The 20,354-nt window shown below is 44.6% G+C and overlaps 1 protein-coding gene across 1 annotated transcript in view; it reads left to right on the top strand.

Annotated features, from left to right (window-relative positions):
• Positions 1 to 2,382: 2,382 nt before the first annotated feature.
• The window catches only part of GOLGB1 (golgin B1), a gene marked incomplete at its 3' end in the record, with an annotated part of 58,292 nt that continues 40,320 nt past the window's right edge, over positions 2,383 to 20,354 (top strand). Inside the window, exons 1-11 of the mRNA XM_082280393.1 lie at positions 2,383 to 2,474; positions 5,551 to 5,684; positions 7,664 to 7,760; positions 8,381 to 8,533; positions 9,280 to 9,432; positions 13,094 to 13,246; positions 14,168 to 14,290; positions 14,710 to 14,823; positions 16,520 to 16,931; positions 17,586 to 17,677; positions 17,990 to 18,086. Coding sequence (XP_082136519.1) covers positions 7,671 to 7,760; positions 8,381 to 8,533; positions 9,280 to 9,432; positions 13,094 to 13,246; positions 14,168 to 14,290; positions 14,710 to 14,823; positions 16,520 to 16,931; positions 17,586 to 17,677; positions 17,990 to 18,086 — 1,387 coding nt within the window. The 5' untranslated portion in view covers positions 2,383 to 2,474; positions 5,551 to 5,684; positions 7,664 to 7,670. The remainder of the gene's footprint in view (positions 2,475 to 5,550; positions 5,685 to 7,663; positions 7,761 to 8,380; positions 8,534 to 9,279; positions 9,433 to 13,093; positions 13,247 to 14,167; positions 14,291 to 14,709; positions 14,824 to 16,519; positions 16,932 to 17,585; positions 17,678 to 17,989; positions 18,087 to 20,354) is intronic.

The raw sequence follows: 20,354 nt of genomic DNA, 5'->3' as shown, positions 1-20,354 counted from the left end.
AACTTATTTTTAGTATAAAAGAAATTTTAACAGTCTAATTTGAGAGTCATAATTAATCTACATCTAATTACAGAAAAGCAAAGAAAAATAATGTAGGTCAAGTATTTATATACAAGACAAAAGCCGCACTAGTAGCAACAATCCAATTAAAATTGCAACACACGCACTTTGTTTCTGTGTTTTTTCTGGTGTTACACTGACCTGCCTACTGCTCCTCTGGATATTAACATCTGTGGTTCACTTGGATGTTTGCAGAGGGGGAGGAGAGAGTCATGGGAAGTTGTCAGCATCTGGAGTTCTACACTGGAAGAAATGTGACGTTCTTGTTAACCGTTTCCTCGTCCTCTCTTTTTCTTTTTTTCCTTCCTTACTTCTCTTTCCTTCCACTTAGACTCATATAGGTGTGTGTTAGAGTTGTAAATATCTCATTCTACGTAGATAAACTCCTTGCTATTACTACGAATATAAGCGCATGGTTGTACCACACAAAGATAGATAAGTAAAATAAATTAGCCGTAGATACCTGAAGAAATTGCTCTCACAGCTCAAGTGAACATAGTGAACAAAGCTGCAGGCAGGGCAAGAAAAATTCAGAGCAGGCCTGGAAAGCCTTGGTCCTGAGGCCCTGTGAACTTGGGACAGAGCCCATGGCCATACCAGGACAGCAGTATATGGTGCCATTAGAAATAGGAATACGGTGCATCTGAGTGCACAATGAGGGTGGGCAGGAGGCAAGGAAACGGCGCTGCTCAGGCTTCCTGAAATCTCGCCCTACACCTGGCTGGGGGCAACCTCTGGTGCCAGTACAGACCAGGAAGTGAATGTGTTATAAACATATATTGTAATATTGGCTTCTCGCAAGTATTAAAGTAGATATTATATAATGTTAGAAATGCTTTTGCTGTGTGGATGTTGTTTTCTTTCTTTTTAGCAAGAATGTTAGCAAGTGTGAGCAAGTAAGATAACCTCCAAGCGAGCAGAGGATGAGGCCCGAGGAGCTGCTAATCAACACTTTGTCCAGGGAACAAAAGGGCCCAAAGGCTGCTCCGCCCGGAGAACGGGCGGCCAGGAGAGTCCGAGAGCCGCTATCACCGCTCTGCCCGGGGGGCAAAGAGGCCCAAAGCTGCAATCAGCCCTGACTGGAGAATTAAGAGATCCACCCTACTATCAACTCTCACCTAGCGAGCCCAACCCCAAGAATCGAAAGAAATAAAACCGCAAGGCAGAACAATACGCATGCTCTAAAAAGGCGGAACCAAGCAGTGGCCATGCAGAACAGCTCCGGGAAAAGTTTGAATATGAATAGAGAACAGACAGTAAAAATGGTATAAAAAGGACTCACCTCGAGCATCAGGTGTGCTCTTGGCAGAGCGCCAAGGCACCCGGCCGTTACCCCTTTGCTTTATTTTATGTGTCTCTTATTGTCTTTATATTAAACCCTTTAAATTCTCACAGGAGAGTGAACCTCGTTTTTCACAAATGGATCAAGAGTTCTGAGAAAGAATACAAAAAAACTGGACAGGGACTGGCAGCATGGGCAGCAGGTAAGTGCGAGAATTCTGCCCCTCTGCCCACTCAGGTGAGACCCCACTTGCAGAGCTGCCTCCAGTCCTGCAGCCCTCAGAACAAGACAGATTCGGAGCTGCCGAAGCGGGTCCAGGGAAGGCCACGGAGATGCTCCAGGGGCTGGAGCCCCCCTGCTCTGGAGACAGGTTGGGACAGCTGGGGGTGTTCAGCCTGGAGAAGGCTCCAGAGAGACTTTATTGCAGCCTATCAGCATGTAGAGGGAGGTTAGAAGAAAGACAGAAAACTATTTTTATGCCAAGAGCTGTGCCAGAGCAAGGGACAACAGCGCCCACGTGCACAAGGGCAGGCTCGGATTGGACATCTCCGGAAGCTCTCACGGCCGGGTTGAACGGGGGTTGGAGCAACCCGGCCTAGTGGGAGGTGCCTATGGCAGGGGGGCGGGACTGGATCATCCTTAAAGGGACGTTCCGACCAAACCACTGGGCACCACTTCGGGCTCTGCCCGGCAGTGACTAAGCGGGAGACTGAGTCGGCCCCGGCCCCGGCCCCGGCCCCGGCCCCGGCCCCACCGCCCAGTCCGAGCCTCTGTCTCACCAACACCCCCGGCCCGGCCCGAAACGCCGCAACTGATTGGTCGCTGCCTTGTTATTGGGCGGGAGCGCAAAGCATCCTCGGGATTGGTGACTTTGTGCCATGTTGTAGGACAGCCGTGGCGCCAAGGCGGCTGCTCCGTCGCGATTGCCTGGCGGTCCCGTCCATCTTTCAGCCCCCGTAGCTGGTTGGTTCTTCTCTGGCCGGGGGGTGGGGCCCCGCCGGAGGCGGAAGCGGCGGCGCCGCGTTCCGGTGCTGAGGTGGCGCTGGGAGCGGTGTGGTGGCAGCGGCGTCGGCGGGAGCTCGTCGGCAGGTTAGAGCCGCTCCTCGGTGCTGACCCCTCCGCCGTGCTTCAGGTCAGTGCCTCCCCCCGCCCTCGGTGCTGTCCGGCCGCCCTGTGCGGTCCGAGGATTCTGCCGCCCGGCTCTCGGCGGTGGTCGCCGGCTGGGCTCCTTTCGTGGCCCTGCGGGGCCGGAACGGGTTCGCAGCTCCCTGGGGCCCGGGCCGTAAGGGGCAATGGGCCGGGGCGGGCTTCTCCTCTCGCTCCGGGCTTTGCGGCCCGGCCCAGCCCCCTTCCCCGCCCCCCGCCGGTGGGACGCTGCCGGCGGTGCCCCCAGGTACCGGGAGCGCAGTCCGGCCGGGGGCGGTTCGCGCTCCGCGGGGCCCGCCGGAGGCGTGCGGTCCGGTCAGTCTGCGGGGCTGCTGGGGCCCGTCGGCGCTGCCCGTCACCCCTGTGGCGGCAGGAGCCGCCGCTCCCGGAACCCAGCACGGCGCTCCAGTGCTCCCTGTCACTCCTTGTTTCTCTTGGAACCCCTCTGCACAGCATGAAAAGTTTGGCCCAGGGCTTGTGTACAGCAGCAGTGCCTTTAATGCGTGTTTGGTTTTAAACGAAGGGAAATGCAAGGAATTAACTTCGTTTATGTATAATAAACTTATTATAGAATAAATTAGGGAAGAACACTATCAGTTCTTTCTTTGCTATGACTGATACCTAGGGATAGAAATGCCTGGATTTACACCCTGCTCACTGCAGACTCTGCAGACTAGCAGCAGGCTTAGGCTGTTTGAGTCAGGGATGGGTATTTCAGAGGAAAGGCGCCTCCTCCACATCACTGTCGGTAGTCCCAGTGATCAAAGTAAAGTCTCCCCAGCAAAAGTTCATTAGTCATAGGAATGCTGATCAAAATTATTTTCCACTACAGCTAGAATGTAGAGGATCCTGCCTCACAGCCTGAGCACAGCGAGAGTCCTTGTGTTCTGCTGCTCATTACAGTGATGGGAATCCATATGCCAGTGTGAGTCTGGGAGAGCAGCAGTCTTGCCTCTGAGAGCTGCACTGTTTGCTTTATTGGGGTGAGGCAGTGAAACACAGAATAACTGTCCTTTTCTGTTTGTGTGGAAAGTAACTGGCTGGCATTGTGTAACACCAGGATATTCCTGCCACAAGTCCTTGAAGCTAATGAACAGGACAGCCACCACCCTCTGTGCAGACTGTTGGCTTTGGGTCAGCATTTAAAGCCATGTTATGCTTGTTCCTGGATTTGTTCTCAGGGAGAGTTCAAAGAAAGCAGAGCCAGGCTCTTTACAGTGGTATCTGGTGACAGGATGAGTGGCTGTGAGCATGAACTGAGACAGAGGAGATTACCTCAATCATCAGGAAATGTTTTTTCACTGTGTGGGTTACTGAGCAATGGCACAGGTTGTCCAGGGAGGTTGTGAAGCCTCTATCCTTGGAGATATTCAGAAGCTGCCTGCACAGTGATCCTGGGCTCCTGGCTCTGGATGGCCTGTTTGAGCAGGGAGCTTAGACCAGATGACCCCCTAACTTCGGCCAGCCTGTGGTTCTGTGATAAGATTCTCCTTGAGCCTTTTATTTGTTGTCCTTCACTGAATTTTCTCCAACAAGTTCCTACCTCTTATTCTGGGGAGCCCAGAACTGAACGCGTTACTCCAGACATGGCCTTGCTAGCACGCAGTAGAGAGGAAGGATCACCTTCCTCCTGTCAATGCTCCTAATGTAGCCCAGGATGCTGCTGGCCTTTGTCATGAGGGTGCATTGATGGCTTAGGTCAGTTGTCTGCTGCAATTCCGAGCCTCTCTCCGCGGTGCTGCTTTACAGGGATGTGTTCTGAGGGATGCTGTCCAGAGCAGTGGCCCACCTAGGCCCATGTTTTCCCTCTTTCCTCTACATAGACAGCAAACCTGCTCTGTTTATAGAGTTGTAGAATCACTTTTTGTTCCCCATTCACATGCCTCGCCATATTCAGCTGACCTGAGAATATAAATTAAAAGTGAATTCAAAAGACATGAATCTCTTAGACTTGAGTTCAGGTTATTGAAGTCCGCATCAGTGCAAATAGCTGCAGATGGTTCCTCTATTTGCACGTTGGGAAGGCCAACTGTGAGCCAAACCCAGCAAGGCTTATTAGCTTGCGTGCAGTATCAGGTTAATGTGGCCAACCTGGGCAAAGGCCAAAGAATATTTTCTCAATCCAGGTATGCATGCTTGAAACTGTTCATACCTGTAGCATGCAGATATGTTCTGAGGCCCATGCAGATGCCTAGATTCTGAATATTTTTCACATTTCTAATACCTCTTCTAATAATTCGTCTATTGGTTCTCTTGGTCCCAGCCACATATTATGCATTTGTGACTTTAGAAGCTGTGGCCTAATGCTCAGCTGGAAGATCAGATCCATCTTCTTCAAGTATTGGAGACAGTTAGAAAGAGGCATTCTTGCATTTGGATGGCTGTTTTCTAAAATGCACCGCTGCCAAGACAGCCGGTTCGGTTCCTCATTGGGGCATCGTGGGAGTGATGGTTTACAAAACTATAAATACTTTATTATTCTTATAATGGATTCCAGACATTCCAGGTCTCTAAATGAGTGTCTCATATTACCACCTTGGTAAGCAGTTGATGTCGTCAACTAGGAAATCTCCCTAGCAGGAACTGTAAAGCTGTACTATTCTGGAATTCCATGCCTCAGTCTCCCCCAGGACCAGCTGAGAAGTGAACAAAGCACCAGGACTTGTTTCATTGACTGTTGTGTTGTTGCAGCACGTGAAAAATCCTGGTATTCTGACTGTGTTTCTGGAGGAGTTGCATCCCCTTGAGTTCTTTGCAGGAGCCTGTCTGAGGCCTGGCTTCTTGCTGCGTGTCTTTTTGCTACACCGACTGCTGCTCAAGTGTTTTATTCCATCGACTGAAGAGACTGAGCTCGTGCTATGCAGTGTGAGAAACCAGGGCATGTCTGCAAATCCATGTTCCCAAAGAGAGCAGACTTTCACTTTTTCTACTTATTGCAAGTGACTCACGAACAATCCTGGAGTGTACTGTGTAGGATGAAGGATGGGCTTATTTCTTTACTATTGGATAATTTATTTTCCTCTTCCCTTTTTGTTCTTCTTCGCTTCTCTCTCCATCAAAAGTCTTGGTTCATGCAACCTGTCAGTACTCAAGAGATAAAAAGGAGTGGCATGAAAGACCCGTTTGTGACTGCTCTACCTTGGAAGCCTTACTACTGAATCAGCAGAACCCATGAGCTCCTTCGAGCACAAAACAGGTGAGTGTACACATGCTCTTTTCTGCTGTTGAGGCTCTGATGTGTATTGTCATGTTTTCTACTTCTGCAAAATCAGGTGGCTGCCGCAGAAAAATAGCGCACTGCTCCACTCCAGTGTCAATATTTTCACACATTTAAGTGGCAATCTAAGACCAAAGATTTCCTTAGTAAGACAAAGGAGGTCAGGAATCTGTGTAGCCAGCTTCAGAAGCCTACTTCTAGTGAGGCAGACACATCTTGTCATATTAAAAGTTTCCAGTTGATGGAGATAATTTTAATAATGTGAACTTGATCTTATAGCTAATCAGAGTTTGCCTAGTTTCAGCTTGCACTACTGGAGCTTCTGTAATTGTTCAAATGGTTTTGCCACTTACAGGCATGGACCATTCTGGGGCCTTTCTGTTCAGAGTTGTCAAATGTCACATGTGACCTCTTTTTATAGAATACTAGAATGATGATTCTGTTGTTCTTAAGGGATTTTGGGAGTTCAGTTGGTCAAATACTTTGCTCTTAGCTTGTCTAACATCAAAAATCAGATCAGGTTGCTATGAGCCTAATACAGTATTTTAACATCTTCCCTGTGCATTTTTTTCCCTGATTGAAATTGCTTGTGTCCTCTGCCTCATGTCCATCTGATGTGGACCTTGTAAGAGGAGTGTGGCTCTGTCTTTAGCTCCCTTATAGGTGGTTGTAGGGAGGACAGCAGTTGCATCCCACTCTTCACCTGCTGTTCTCAGGGCTGAACAAGCCCAGCATTCTTATACTCTCTATATGCCTTGTAGCCCAAACCCCAGTCATCCTGGGGGGTGTCTGCTGTACTTGATTCAGTATTTTGGAAGTGGCCACTCTACTTCAAATGAAGTCTTATAGGTGTGAATAGAGAGGAAGGAATAATTGCTGCCTGCAGTCCTACCAATACAGCTCAGGATACACCTGACCTTTGCTGTGAGTGCACTGGTGGCTTGTGCCAAGCTTGGCCACTGTACACTTCAAGCTTGTCTTCTGCATCACAGTTGTACAGCCAGTTGCTCCTTAGCCTGTACCACTCATGCTTTTCCCATCCAAGGCATAGGCTTCTGCCTTTCGTGAGCTTCATGATGTTTCTATCCATCTATTTCTCCAGCCTGTTGATATCCTTCTGGTTGGCAACTCTATACTTTGGCTTATCAAAGGCTCATTCAAATTTGATGAATTTACTGACATGGAGTGCTTCCCATTGTCTTAGTTAATAACGGAGAATTTAATTTGCTGCTCTCCCCGAAATGACAAGTTATATGTTGCTTGCTGGTACTGTTGTGTGTTTTTTGGCTCTTCACTTCCACTTGCTGGATTAGTTTGGCTCCTGAATTTCAAGGAAAGGAAAAAAGGTATGCTAAGCAGCAGCCAGAGAATATATGTCCTCTCCAGATTATTCCCCTGTGTCAAGGTCCTGTCCCGTCCCGTATGTGACATGCGGAGATCTCATCATCTCTCTAATGCGACACACTTGCATCTTTTAGCAAACTTCAAGGCTCAGTCCATTATTTCCACTACTTATTAGCAGAAAGCTGATTTTATGTTACGGGCCATGTTTGGCCTGTAGAGAAATTACTTCATTTAACAATCACCCTTCTTTTCAGTGAACTGAACAGATCATGGTTCTGTAATGTCATTTTTAAGAAAGATCAAGAGTGAACTATGAGGATGACTTGGCATCTGGTATAAAAATGTATTTACATGTAGAGCAGTGAAGGAATCTTTGTCTGTCTTGACACCAGCACATCCTCTGCTTTAATGTTCAGAGGATCTGGCTGCTCCTGTTAACGTGACTTTTTTTTTTCCTGAGGTTTTACTTTGACTTGTCTCTCTTGGCGAAAGAGACAAATTCCCTGCAAGCCTGGTCACCAGCTGTTGTAACATTACAGATCAGCATGATGGAGCTTATTCTTCATAGCAGTTTTGACTCTGGAACTGTATTTTGACTCTTGGTTTTGTTTTAGGCTCAAGATGCTGAGTCGTTTGTCAGGTTTAGCAAGTACTGTTTTACAAGAACTGTCTGGGGAGGATGGAGATGCAGTTACTGAACCATCTATTGCTGTGAGTACAGTGTTATCTAAAGACTTTCAAACCTTACTGACAATTAGTTTGGGGGGTGTGGTTCATTATACTGCAGTGAGAACTGTCTCCTGCTTCTTCCTTGCTGAGCACTAGACTGAACTGTCATTCCACTCTGCTTTTCTCCTCCTCCTCACCTCTTAAGTCACCATTTCTGTTGGGCAGACCATAATCTCTTCAGTTTCCACATCTCAAGGTGATCCTAGGAAACAAACTGGAATTAGGGTGAAGAAAGACTTTTAAGAGTACTAGTGATTGTGTGTAGCAGAAAGGGAAGCTCTGTGTGGTTGGGTGACAGTAGGGGGCTTCATCTCTGTGCTGCCCTTTGGTACTGAGACAGTGGATAGTGTGTGAGGATGCCTCTCGTTTTAGATTTGTGCATGTGGTGGTCAGCAAGGTACTCTTTGTTTTTGTGTATTGGCTCATGAGTTCTCTGAGCTTTCCTCCTGGTTTCATCTAACTGTGTATTCCTGCAGGCTCCATGAAATGCCTGCAGGGGGCAGAACGCAGCATTTAGGAGTGGAGCTGAAGATACCGTGCGGATGCTCCGCTGCCGGCTGTTTATAGTTTTTTCCTTCAGAACACTAATTTTGTTGTTTCAGGTACATGCTTTGGAGTCAGAAGCAGAGAGCATGGAGGAGGCACCTGAGGAGCTGTTGGAGCGCCTAGCCCAAACAGAAAAGCTAGTTGTTCAGCTGAAGGATTTGATTCGAGAAAAGGATGCTCTGCTCCAGGAAAAAGAAACTGTACTCAAGGTACCATTTCTTTCTCTGGGGACTGAGAATAAAATGCTGCTGCAGTTTTCTGTGCAAGCCAGTCTCTGGTTTTTTTTGAACATGAGATACCTGCATGATGAATGGCATCAGTTCCAGGGAATTATTGGAATTTGAAGAATGGACCCTAATCCAAGAGATGCAGGATATCTTCTGTTAGTTTGATTGGGTTAATTTAGTCTAGAGTAGATAAGTTGCATCCAAGTTACCCAGCATTTTGTCTCAGAGCTCTTTGAGGTCCATGCAGATTCCCAGGGGCTCTAATAAATACTGACACCTTGTGTGAGGTTGTTCTTTCCCTGCTTCAGGGTGTTTGATACAGAGTAGCCTGTGCTGCACTCATCCGCTAGTCCAGTGGTTTTATGGCACATTCCCAAAGGTTTGTGTTGCCTACCCTGTGGTATGGTGGTAGTGCGGTTACTTGAGATAGTTCTGAGGGACTGCATATAGCAGAGGAAGTCAAACTGAGTTTGTATTCACTGCTGGGTGAAGTCCCTGAGTGCTCTGTCCCTTGAAAGGAAGTGCTGGGGTAGAAGCTACAATTTGGTATGTGCAGTGTTTCAGAACAAATTTGTTTTGCAGATGTATTTTTAATAGTGCTGTTACTGGGGAGGCAGGGTTAAACAGAGTATGGCAGACTGACAAGTTGTGTCGCTTTTCAAAGTGATGCTTCTTGGGTAACAGCACTGGAGCTTGAGGTGCAGTCAGTTTGTGTCCTTCTCTTACAGAAAGAGCGAGAGGCTGCAGATGCAAAGCTGATGAAGCTTAAACTTCAAGCCAAAGCCAAACTGGCCTCTCTGAACAAACGCATCGAGGAGCTGACAGAGAGAGGATCACCACTGCCTACACAGGCCTTATCAGAAGAGCTGGAGTATCCCAAGGTTGGGAGAACGGGGCTGCTTAAAAGATGTGGCTTCTATTGATAACCTGGTACTGCCTGATGTTTCAGGTGACAGTGAGCCAGCAGGGCCTATTTGTCTTATTAGCAGGATGTTCACAGTTCCAGCAAGGATGTCTATGCCTGTGCTGTAGGAAGCCTGTCTGTCTAGCTCCTTGTACTGCAGATACCCTTGGACTGCTCAACTTGATCTCCTCAAGGGCAGAGGCTAGTTTCCCTTTGCATAACTTTGGTAATCCATTGTAGCCAAGGTCTTTCCTGTAGAAACTGTGTGTCTGTCTGAGCTTAGAGCTTCAAAATGTTAACCTGTCCTGTCAGTGCAGCAAAAGTTGGCTGGAGTACAAGAATGAAGAGGTAAGGAGGTCATTGAAACTGGAAGGCAGCAACTTAAATACATAAAAAAATAAATATCTATTTCTTCCAGTCATGTAGCTTCCTGAGCCATCATAAAGTTTTATGGTTGACAAACCATAATTGTGTAACACTATGTAAAAACTGAGGGGAAAGTATCCTCTATGAAGACATTAAAGAGGCTGTTAGCTACTGACCAGAAGCTCCCATTGGAGCTGGTAATTTTTGAAAACTTAACTATGTGATCAGCAGAACAATGTTTTCTTTAAAAAGTTGGTAATATTACACAAGGGAGATGGGATATAAGTCCAAAATGGTTTCCAGACATCAGATGATGTTCATTAAACCAGAGAACATAAAGGTTATTTCAGACATTGAAAAAAATATTAAAATATTATAGGAAACAATAAAAGGTGCATGTGAGAGCTGTCAGATGAGAGGTGACTACTAACAAAGCAAAGATTGGTTCTGTGACTTGTGCTGACTATCTTTGATTAGGAGCATCATAAAATCATAGAAATGTGCTTCTGTAATTCCCAATACCAACTTGAGAATCCTTCTCAATGCAAAGCACCATCTGTTTTCATACATGAAGAATTGGATGATCTCAAGGATTGAGCTAATAGAAAAATAAAATAAAATTTAACAAGTGCACGATCGAGCATTTCTGGTGTCATGACACTGTATACTGCAAGGTCATGGACAATATTCCCTGGCTGCAGAGGCCAGTGGAGACCATGGAGGCTGTTCAGCTGTGTCAATTGACATGGCTGTGCTGGTGCTGAGGCTCTTTTTAGCTTACCTATATGCAGCATGTGTGTGTAACAGTCATGTGCTGTTACATGAGTTTGTGTAGACTTGCTGTTGAAGACTGGTGAGTGTTCTTGCTTCAAAATTCAAATTTATCAGTCGAAGAAGGCAAAATGAGAGAAAGCTTATCATCAGTTAATTGGTGCAACATCGATTTGAAAAAGAGGCCTTATCTTTTTTGCATACCGTTCTAGCTATTCCACTGAGAGTGGCAAGGCCTTGTGTGGCGTGTTGTCATGTTCTGCTCACTTGGAATTGGGAAAGAGAAATTCTGAGAGCCAGCAAGAGACTTTCTGTTGTCCCATCATGTTAGCAGCTGCACTTGGGAGACACTCAAATAGCTTGGTTATTTAGTCAAGCAAAGTCAGAGAGGAAATGTCTTTTTTTTTTCTACAGTTGTATGAGGAAGGTGAGCACCAAGAAGGTGGGAGAACTGTTAAAGGATAATGCAGGTGAATGGATGAATGTAAATTAGTCATTAAGAAAAATGGCCTTCTAATTAGAGGAATGAGGGCTTGAGACAGTCTCCAGTGGACATGGTATGGACCACTGCCTTATTTGGTTTGGGTTAGAGCATAGTTTGAGTGAAATTATGCTAGGGCAGTTATCTGCAATGTTACGTATTTGACCCAGAAACCACTAGCTTCTTTCTTGCAAGGTTGGACGTACTGAGAAGCTACAAAGTACTTTATTTACACTTATTTCTCCAAGTAGATGATGTCTTGAGTAATGGGGGTATCTCCTAGACAGTTACACTGCCATTTGAAGGGCAAAATTCTAGGTTAGGGTTGCATGTTGTGCTGAAGTATTGAACATTAGCAAAGGGCTGGGTTTTTTTCCTCTCTATGATGTGGGCCCTATGGGAAGGCTGTATTTTGAATATCTAATTAGTACTGTTGCTTCCTGGGCTTTTAGCAGAGTGCTTTATTTTGAGAAGAATGGAAATATCAGCTTATCTCTTTCTATCAGATAGTATTTGTATACAGAACAATTGAGGCTCCTCTCAAACTTTTAGAGTGGGTAAAGATAAATTATGTTCAGATATAAGAGTTTATACATTCTGTAAAAACATAATATTTAAGAGCTTGAGCTCTGGGAACTTTATGGCTGTGCTACTGTTCTTAATTGTGGCACTCTGTGTAATGGCCAGTGTAAGAGGCTTTTCCAAATCCGACTGTAAATGTCAATCCTGAGAGCTAATTACAAATAAGCAAACTAGTCTACCCGTCTTCCCTCCAGCAACTCCTCTGCCCCAGTCTTATAAGTTATGTATATCCCTGGCTTCTTAGAGCTTCCTGCATTTCTGATCTTTATTTTTCTGTCCTGTTCTATTTCTAAACTTAAGCATAGTTGAAGCTTCCTTGTCTGTCTGTTCTACTTCCTGCCAAAGACCTTCTCTGTAGGTGAAACATCTTTTGAGGAACAGTAGCATCTTATTCTTATTACACTGATTCATAAGTACTTCTAAAAGCCTTCATCATTTTTTCAGGATGGGTTTAAGGACATAAATACTCTGTAGAATTTCTGTGTTATTGGTGGTATTTGACCAAATACCTGTCACAAATAAAAGAGATGCATTTTCTATATATTCAGTACAAAATACCCAGCACTGAGTGCTCACAGTAGCTGGAAGTGCTGAGATGAGAATGTGGAATGGGTTTGTCTGCTCAGTGATGGGTGGTGTGAGGGACCTGCCCTGACCCAGGTGTGAAGCACAGCTGTGGGTTCAGGGGCCTGCCTTCACCCAGGTGGTTGAGAGACAGAGAGAAGAGTGCAGGTGTAGTGTGCTGGGTTGTCTGAGTAGACACAGCCTAAGCACGTTTTATGTGAAACGTTGTTTACATTTCATGGTTATAAGCAGAGGATTAAAGTGCTTCAGAGTGGAGTAGAACTGGTAATTGTTTGCCTGTTCTCTTTGCTGATATCTAATAAGTTCATTGCTATTAATCCTGTAGTCTAAAGAGATTTCCATGGGCATTTTCTATAGTCTAGAATGTCTACCCCTTTGTCACATGGAGAATACTCTTCTATAGCTAGTTTTAAAATGTTTTTATTTCGGGTATTAGAGAAAGATGTGATGTTAAAAAGCCTCACAAATCAGGGTAGTCATATAATAAATTATGTATTATAATGTATTTAATAATCTAATTTGCCTTAGTTTATATAGTGAGCAGTCATGGACTGTTAGCTGTTCCAAGTGCTTTGACACTTCCCAATTAAAGGTGTCTTGTGCATATCTACACAAAAATAGAGAAGATAGTTACTTAATATAGGACAACTTCGTTTAAAGAAACAAAAGAAATGTGAAGTTAAGAAATGAAGCAATGTAGCAAAAATCAGCATCTGATTAGGAGTCGAGTGCAGTAGCATTCTAGTATCTTTTTAAAAATTAATTAATTTATTTAACTTATTAACCAGTAATACTGATAAGTTTACTTTCCTCTATTTCTCTTTTTCCCACTTGTTTCCTCTTGAAATGTCAGAAAAACGAAAATTCAAGTGAAGGGCACAGAGAGGAAGTGGAAGTACTGAAAGAGCAGCTCAGGGAGCAAGAGGGGACTGTTCAGGACCTGAAGAAACAGCTGGCTGTAGCCAAAGTGAATCTGAAAGATGCTGAAATCAAGTATGCAGCACAGGTACAGAATTTTTTTTCTGTTCATCAGTCTGTGTTTCCCATCTCACTGCTTAGACTAGTATGATAGAATAGAACAGTACTTACACAACTGGTCTTCAATTCCCTTACCTCAGTTTTTTCAGTTTTGTTCCTCCTCAAATCACCCAGGTCCGTGAATTTCACTGCCTTTGGTTCCTCCTTTAAACATCACAATCCCCACATGATCTTCACCTGCCCCCCTTCTTCTACCCCCAGGCCAGAGCCACCCTTGGTGCAAAAGGTGCTCTGCAGGTAAAGGATGGATTTCACCCTTGGACAGTGGGACTGATGGCTCTCTGGGGAGGGGGGAAACAGTTCCTGGAAGGGCCTGGATGGCATGTGTACCTTCCTCTGAGGCAGAATTTGGGTTCTTCCCTGTCTGCCCTTGCTGTTCTGTGATGGGTTTTGCAATAGCTGGGGTAGAGTGTTCTTCCAGCTGCCAGGCCTGCCATCGCCTGTCTGTGTTCTGCTGTGGGTGTGCAGGGCAGCTGCTTATCACAGAAGGTCACAGCTTTAATGTTACATTGTAGTTATTTATGGCAAGATTTTTGTTAATACTCTGAATTGCCGGTTTAGCTTTTGAACTGTGAATTGGGCTGCATCCCATACAATTAAAACCCCAGAAGTTTTATGAACTGTTAGTTATATACTAATTCTTCATCTTTGTAGATGAAATTCTATGCTTTTTGCTTTCTGGGATCTGAAATACTATCTGTTATTATACAAATATTAGTAGTATAAAGACACTAGGTAAAAATACCATTTGACCAAGGTGATGTGTAGGATTGTCAAGCTGAAAACTCCATCACACACAATATGCTGATGCATGTTGAAAGCAAGCCTGTGTGTCTGTCAGGTCCATAACCTTGTTGGTTTGTTTTTATTTTGTGGCATATGTTTTCAGCTGAGTTCCCTGCAGGAAGTGATTCAGGAGAAGGAAGCTGTCTTGGAAGAGCATGTGAAGCAGCATCAAGCTGAATTGCTCAAGATGGTTGTCAAGTCAGATCTGGAAGTAGAGATGCAACAGGTATATTTGATATAATAATATCATGGGAGGACGAAGGAAAAGGAATTTTACCAGAAGACACCCTGAAAGAACAGTTCTCATTAAAGTAACTCAGAAGGGATAAGAAGGAAGAGGCTGTGGTTGTTTGGAGTTTTTTGGAATGCTAGTTGGGACTTTGAGTCCTAGCTTAAATCTTCTGGTTTGCTATCAGTTGAAGAGAAGAACAGTTGAAAAAAGTATTAAATTATTGTGCTCCAGTTCCCTGTTCATGAAGCAGTGTGAGCTCGTCCTCCTGCACCAGGGCTTCAGAATTGGTGTCAACAAAAATGAAGTAATTCAGGCTATTAAAGTAACCATGTTACAAAAACGAGGTATATCAATGAAACCTGGGAATCTAAACTTGCCTCCCCAATTATGGAACAGCCTTGTCTCTCTCACAGAACCTGTGTGCACTCCAGAGAAAGCTCGAGGAGCAGGAAGCAGCTCTGTTAGGACGAACTCGGGAGGTAGAATTGCTGCAGCAGCAGTTACACACTGCTGAAAAACAAAACCAGGTACCTGGTCATGCTTTTTATTGCTTTACTCTGTGTGTGTGTGTGGTGGGTGGGGCCTTTGTCAGTAGCTCGGAAGTTACCAGATTAGGTTTTTTTTGGCATCAGGTTTCTGTCATGAAATCAGCTGGGGCCTCCCTCAGGTCAGGTGTTAGAGCTGCAGGTCTGTGTGCACAGCTTACAGCAGGTACAGCCAGACAATGGGGTGCTGCAGCTGCCAGCTCTAGTGATCCAGGTCCTGGGCAAGTGGACAGGGTCTACATCTATCCATATCCATCCTGCTGACTGTACTTTCAAAGCCAAATACACAAGCCTTTGCCAAAAGCAGAAGTGCCTAACATGGTGCTGCTGAAGCCTCAGTGTTTCTGGACTGCAGTGTCCAGGCCAGATCAGAGCAGAAACAGATATTCTTTGGTATGTCTTGCTGAGAACTTGCTTATATGGTGATTGACACAATTCGTGGAGTGGGATTGGCTCCCACTTCATCAGTTCGAAGTGTGAAGAGGACAAGATCCAGTCTGTGCATACATGACTGTATATACATGTGCTTCTTGAGACAGAATTAAGTACACAACCTCTTAAAAGGTTGGTTTGCAGATATAGAAGGTGAGTTTTTCCAATATCTGAACTTCTGAAAATTCTCCATCCCTTTAGAAGAGACTTACACTGAATCAGTCTCATATTTCTAGGCTGCATGGTCTCCAGCTAGTATAATGCTGAACCTCACTTTGATAATTTTTACACACTTGTGCCCCACATATTTTCTTTTCCTCTGTGTCCCAGCCAGGCACAATGGTGGGTCCTCTTACTGCCAGGAAGAGGTAAAGAGCCTCAGTGAGCTGACTTGTGCTCACTACTGAGACTGCATTGCTCAGCAGGGTGTGGCATGGGGTGGTGGTGTGGATATCTTCATGACGTGGTTGTTGGGATTCCTTGACTCCTCCTCGGTGTCTTTGACTTCCCTCATACATTCTGTGGTCTGAAGGCAACCTGGTATAGGTACAAACTTGAGGCCATGTAGCTGAAGCTCCTCTTCCTACCCATAAAGTAAAAGGAGCTCCTCATCATACTCCTCCTGAAATTAGCTATGCTGACCATCCACAGCTCCAAGAGGAGGAAGTTTGACAGTAGGAGCTTGGGCAAGTGTAAGGTCTGTTTCTGTCTCATGGTCGCCTTTAATCTCTGGTCAGTGTCGACCGGCCTTCTGAGATCTTCCTTAAAGTAGTGGGTACTGTGTGGAGCCCTCTGTTACCACCAGATTCATATTTCAGCATTCCCCTTTCACATACACACTTTTGTTCTGTTCCTTTTTAATTCTACTCTGTAATTGTTGAGTTCTCCCTCATTTGTTGTAGCCCTTCCTCCCCTTTTTGGAATGTTTGCTTTCTTCTAAAAGAGAATTCCTGGCCACTGTTCTATTGGTTCTTTCCTCTAAATTCCCCTCCTCTAAATCAAGACTTACCTTTTCTTTACCACAATGACGAGTTGTTTCTCCCAGCATTGCTTTCTTGCAATCTCCAAATAGTGGGGCAGTTTCTTTCTAATAAATTGAAATTTCTGACATGTTTGTTTCCTCCCTTCTGCTACTAAGGTATTTTAAAAGGATTGAATGAAAACCTTAAAATATAGTTCAGGTACTTTGCTTTTTCAGGGTATTTAACTAGCTGAGAGAGAAATTAATTTCTGTATCACTTTACAGACACTCCTAGATCGGTGCCAGAAGATGGAAGTGGATCTAAGCTCCATGAGGGATGTGCTAGATGCGGAGCGACAAGGGTCTCAGGATCTCAGGGAGAAGATGGAGCTGGAACTAGCTGAGAGGAAGCTGTCTTCCCATCGCTTGCAAGAGGAGGTGCAGCGTCTCTCAGAACAGCTGGAGGAGGCAAGAAGAGCACAAGCTGAACTAGAGGTGAAGTATAAAGACCTGGAACAGGAACACAGGCTGGAGGTGGAAGACAAAAACCATCTGAGCAGTTGCCTTATGGTGTCTGAGCAAGAGCTGCAATGTGGCCGTGCGGCCCTTAGAGCTGAGAAGGACCAGCCGAAACAGGACATTGGCCAGCTCTTGGTGCAATCTGTGGAACATGGAGCTGCAACACATGGAGCACTGGGTGAGCAAGCGTGGCGCTTAGGTGGAGCAGGTTCTCAGGAGCCTGAGTATCACCGGTCGCCTTCTCTTTGGCTTTGTTTTTGTAACAGCTCGTAGGAATGGCTGGTATAACAATTCCTAATTGAACAAGAGCATAGGAGGGGTGGTGCTGCCTCAAGCTAAGGGGGTCTAATTCGATCCCACCGTTCTGTCTTTGGCAGCTGCAAGAGCAGCAGAAGCGTGGGGCAGCTTATGTGGTGCTTTGCTTGTGTACTGTCCCAGCCTCTAGTCTTTTGGGGCTTATGGATTTCTTGAGCTGGATGCATTTCTTAATTGATTTTATTGATTTGTTAGTTTTTTTCCATCAACGTATGTAAGTCCTTTTTAGATGTGCCATGTTCTTCACAGTCTGAATTTCTACTGAAATTATAAATAAAACAACCAAGAAAAGCAAACTACTATTTTCCCCATAGACCCGTGTTAGAAATAACGACATTGATCTTGCCTCAAGCTCTTATTTCAAATTGTTTTTCTTCCAGCTTCTTTATGGCCCAAAGCTGACGCAGGGACTAAGAGATAAGGGATTTCATAAACTATTGTGCATGTGTGTAAAATGGGTGTAGTTTGGCAAAAAAGACAAGAACACATCTTAACTCCGCTTTTTCCCTTCTGTCAGATAAACTTGTACAGAAATCTGAAGAATTTGTCTGCTATCAGGATGAGCTGAAATCCCAGTCACAAGTGCAACTCTCTGAACCGAAGCAGCACGTATGATATTTTCAAATGATTCTCATTAATTTTTCCGGTATATTTAGGAACTGAAGTCAAATTAAATGTCTATAATTCCTTTTTTTTATCATGCATTGCCTGAGAAAGGCTTTAATTAGTTCTCTCAGCTGATGGGCAGGCATGTTATGACTATAGAAGCCTGGAAAGAAGTAGAAGTCAATTTGAGTAATTTAAAAGTTGCCAATTGATTTTTTTTTTTTTTTTTTTAAGTTAACCAAATGATCAAAGACTAATAGGTATTTATAAACTGTATTAAAATTTATCTTTCTCCTCTCCATCCTGTTTAAACAGGATGAATCAACCTCACAGGAAAAAATAATAGATCAGGAAGACCAGAATGAGACTTCATTCCTACCCACAGAAAACTTGGAAAGACAGGAGACAGAAGGTTGTATGATTACCTTACCTATTTTAATATTCTTAATATATTTAAGATTCATTCTAGAATTAGTTTGTACAAAATAAGATATAGCTGAAATGGTAGCTTTCCCAGGTACAAAATACTGACAATCTGCAGGTGGTACCTAGGTGGAGGGGGGGAGTATTTTTGATAGCTTTTGCTGTAACAGCAAGGGGCCCGTCTATATGCCACATATAAAAAAAACCCCAGACAATTACATTGGTTTTGAGTGTCTGGTCATGTAGACTGGTAGCAGCAATACCACAACTCTATTGGAATTGTACTATAAAACAATGGATTCTCTGGTGTTTACTTTAGGGTCTGGTGCACTATGACAGTAGGCTTTCATTGATTTCTGAGAAATTCCTTTTGCTTCCTGTCATTCAAAGATAGAAGCTCTTCATAAGAATCCTGGTGGGGGAATAATCACCAATAAACCAGATTCCTACAGTCCTAGAACATCATCTTTCTCTTTTTTTGGTCCACAATCTCAGAGATGCAGGTCTTTAATGGACTTCAAGACATTGTTTAGAATCATGGCATGGTTTGGGTTGGAAGGAAGTCGTAAAGATCATCTGGTCCATCACTTCTGCCGTGAGCAGGGATATCCTTCACCATGTCAGGTTGCTCAGAGCCCCATCCAACTTGACCTTGAACATGTCCACTGATGGGCCAACTGGCAGCTTCTCTGGGCAACGCAGAGAGAAGCAGCCCTCTTGAAAGGGTGCGGTAAGGCCTCCCTGGAGCCTTTCTTCTCCAGGCTGAACAACCACAGCTCTCTCAGCCTTTCTTCACTGGAGACATGTTCCAGCCCTCTGATGATTTTTATGTTTTCTTTTGGGCTCACTCCAACAGATTCACGTCTGTCTTGTACAGGGGAACCCCAGAAGTGGAAACAGTGCTCTGAGTGGGGTCTCACAAAAGCAGAGAAGAGGGTGAGAATTGTCTCCCTCAACCTGCTGCCCACACCTCTTTTGGTGCAGCCCAGGATATGGTTGGCTTTCTGGCCTGCAGGCACACACTGCCAGCTCCTGTCCAATTTTTACTTTACCAGAATCCCAAAGTCATCCTCTGTAGCCTGTTTTCAATCCATTCAGCCCACAATCTGTGCTGATACTGGGGATTGCCCCAGCCCAGGTGTAGGGTCTTGCACTTGGCCTTATTAAACCTTGCTCTGCACAAGGCCGCATGGCTGCATTCCTCAGGCTTGTCCAGGTCCTTCTGGATGGCATCACATCCCTCCAGCAAAATCAGCTGCTCAGCTTGGTGTCACCTGCAGGTGTGCTGAGGGTGCACTCCCTCCGGCTGTCTCTGTCAGCAGTTAAGGCACTAAATAGTACTGGTCCCAGTATGGACTTTTGTGGGACCTGGTTTCCACTTGGATGCTGAGCCATTGACTGCAACTCTTTGCATGCAGCCGGTTCCTTACCCCACCTAACAGTCCACCTGCGAAACCCGTATCTCAGCAATTTAGTAGCAAGGGTGTTGGGGAGACCATGTCAAAGGCCTTACAGAAATCCAGCTTTCAATCTGATATCACGCCCCAAGTTACAATTGAGTACATCCAAAATGCACCTGGAAAACTTCAATCAGCTTTCTTAAAAAGCATCTCCTCCCTCTACTGAAAGGAATTCCACCTGAAAAATGCAGTGACTCAGAGCTTTATTATCATGTTACTTAAAACATCCTTTCCAATGCATGTTTAGCTGCATGTTTACTTCAGAACAAGCTGCTGCTGTTGTTGTTGTAATTCTGTTTCCATTGGGTGCATTGAACACTTGATTGCTGACATTTTTTTAGATCTTAAACACTGGGTGATGTAATTTCTTTAAAAACCTACCAAAATATTAAATGAAATGTAAAAAATCATCATCTTTTAAGTCTGCTCTATAGGTTCTAAATACTTTGTTACTCCTTTTTGTCCCATGAATTGTCAGTCTTATCTAAAGTGGGATGCCTAAAACTGCCCACCGTAATCCATTCCTAACTTGAAAAGAATGAAATAAGAATTTATAGTTACCTTATATTTTGCAATTTCTGATGCTTTTCAAGCAGACCTCAACAAATGCCTTCAAATTTCAAGCTGTCATTGTTTGAAATGTAAAGATTCTTGAAATCCTTGTAGTCTTTCCATTTCCACGGGTTTAGCAGTGCATTATACCAGAATATCTATAACTCTCTTTACATCCATATGAATTCCTTGAAGTTTTCTTGAAGCAGCTCTTTGAGTGATTGAAGGTCTCTCCTCCTGCTACG

This window comes from Coloeus monedula, assembly GCF_965178545.1.
Source record: "Coloeus monedula genome assembly, chromosome: 4".
NCBI lineage: Eukaryota > Metazoa > Chordata > Aves > Passeriformes > Corvidae > Coloeus > Coloeus monedula.
The sequence above is the reverse complement of the archived record's forward strand: the minus strand, read 5'-3'. Positions and strand labels throughout refer to the sequence as shown.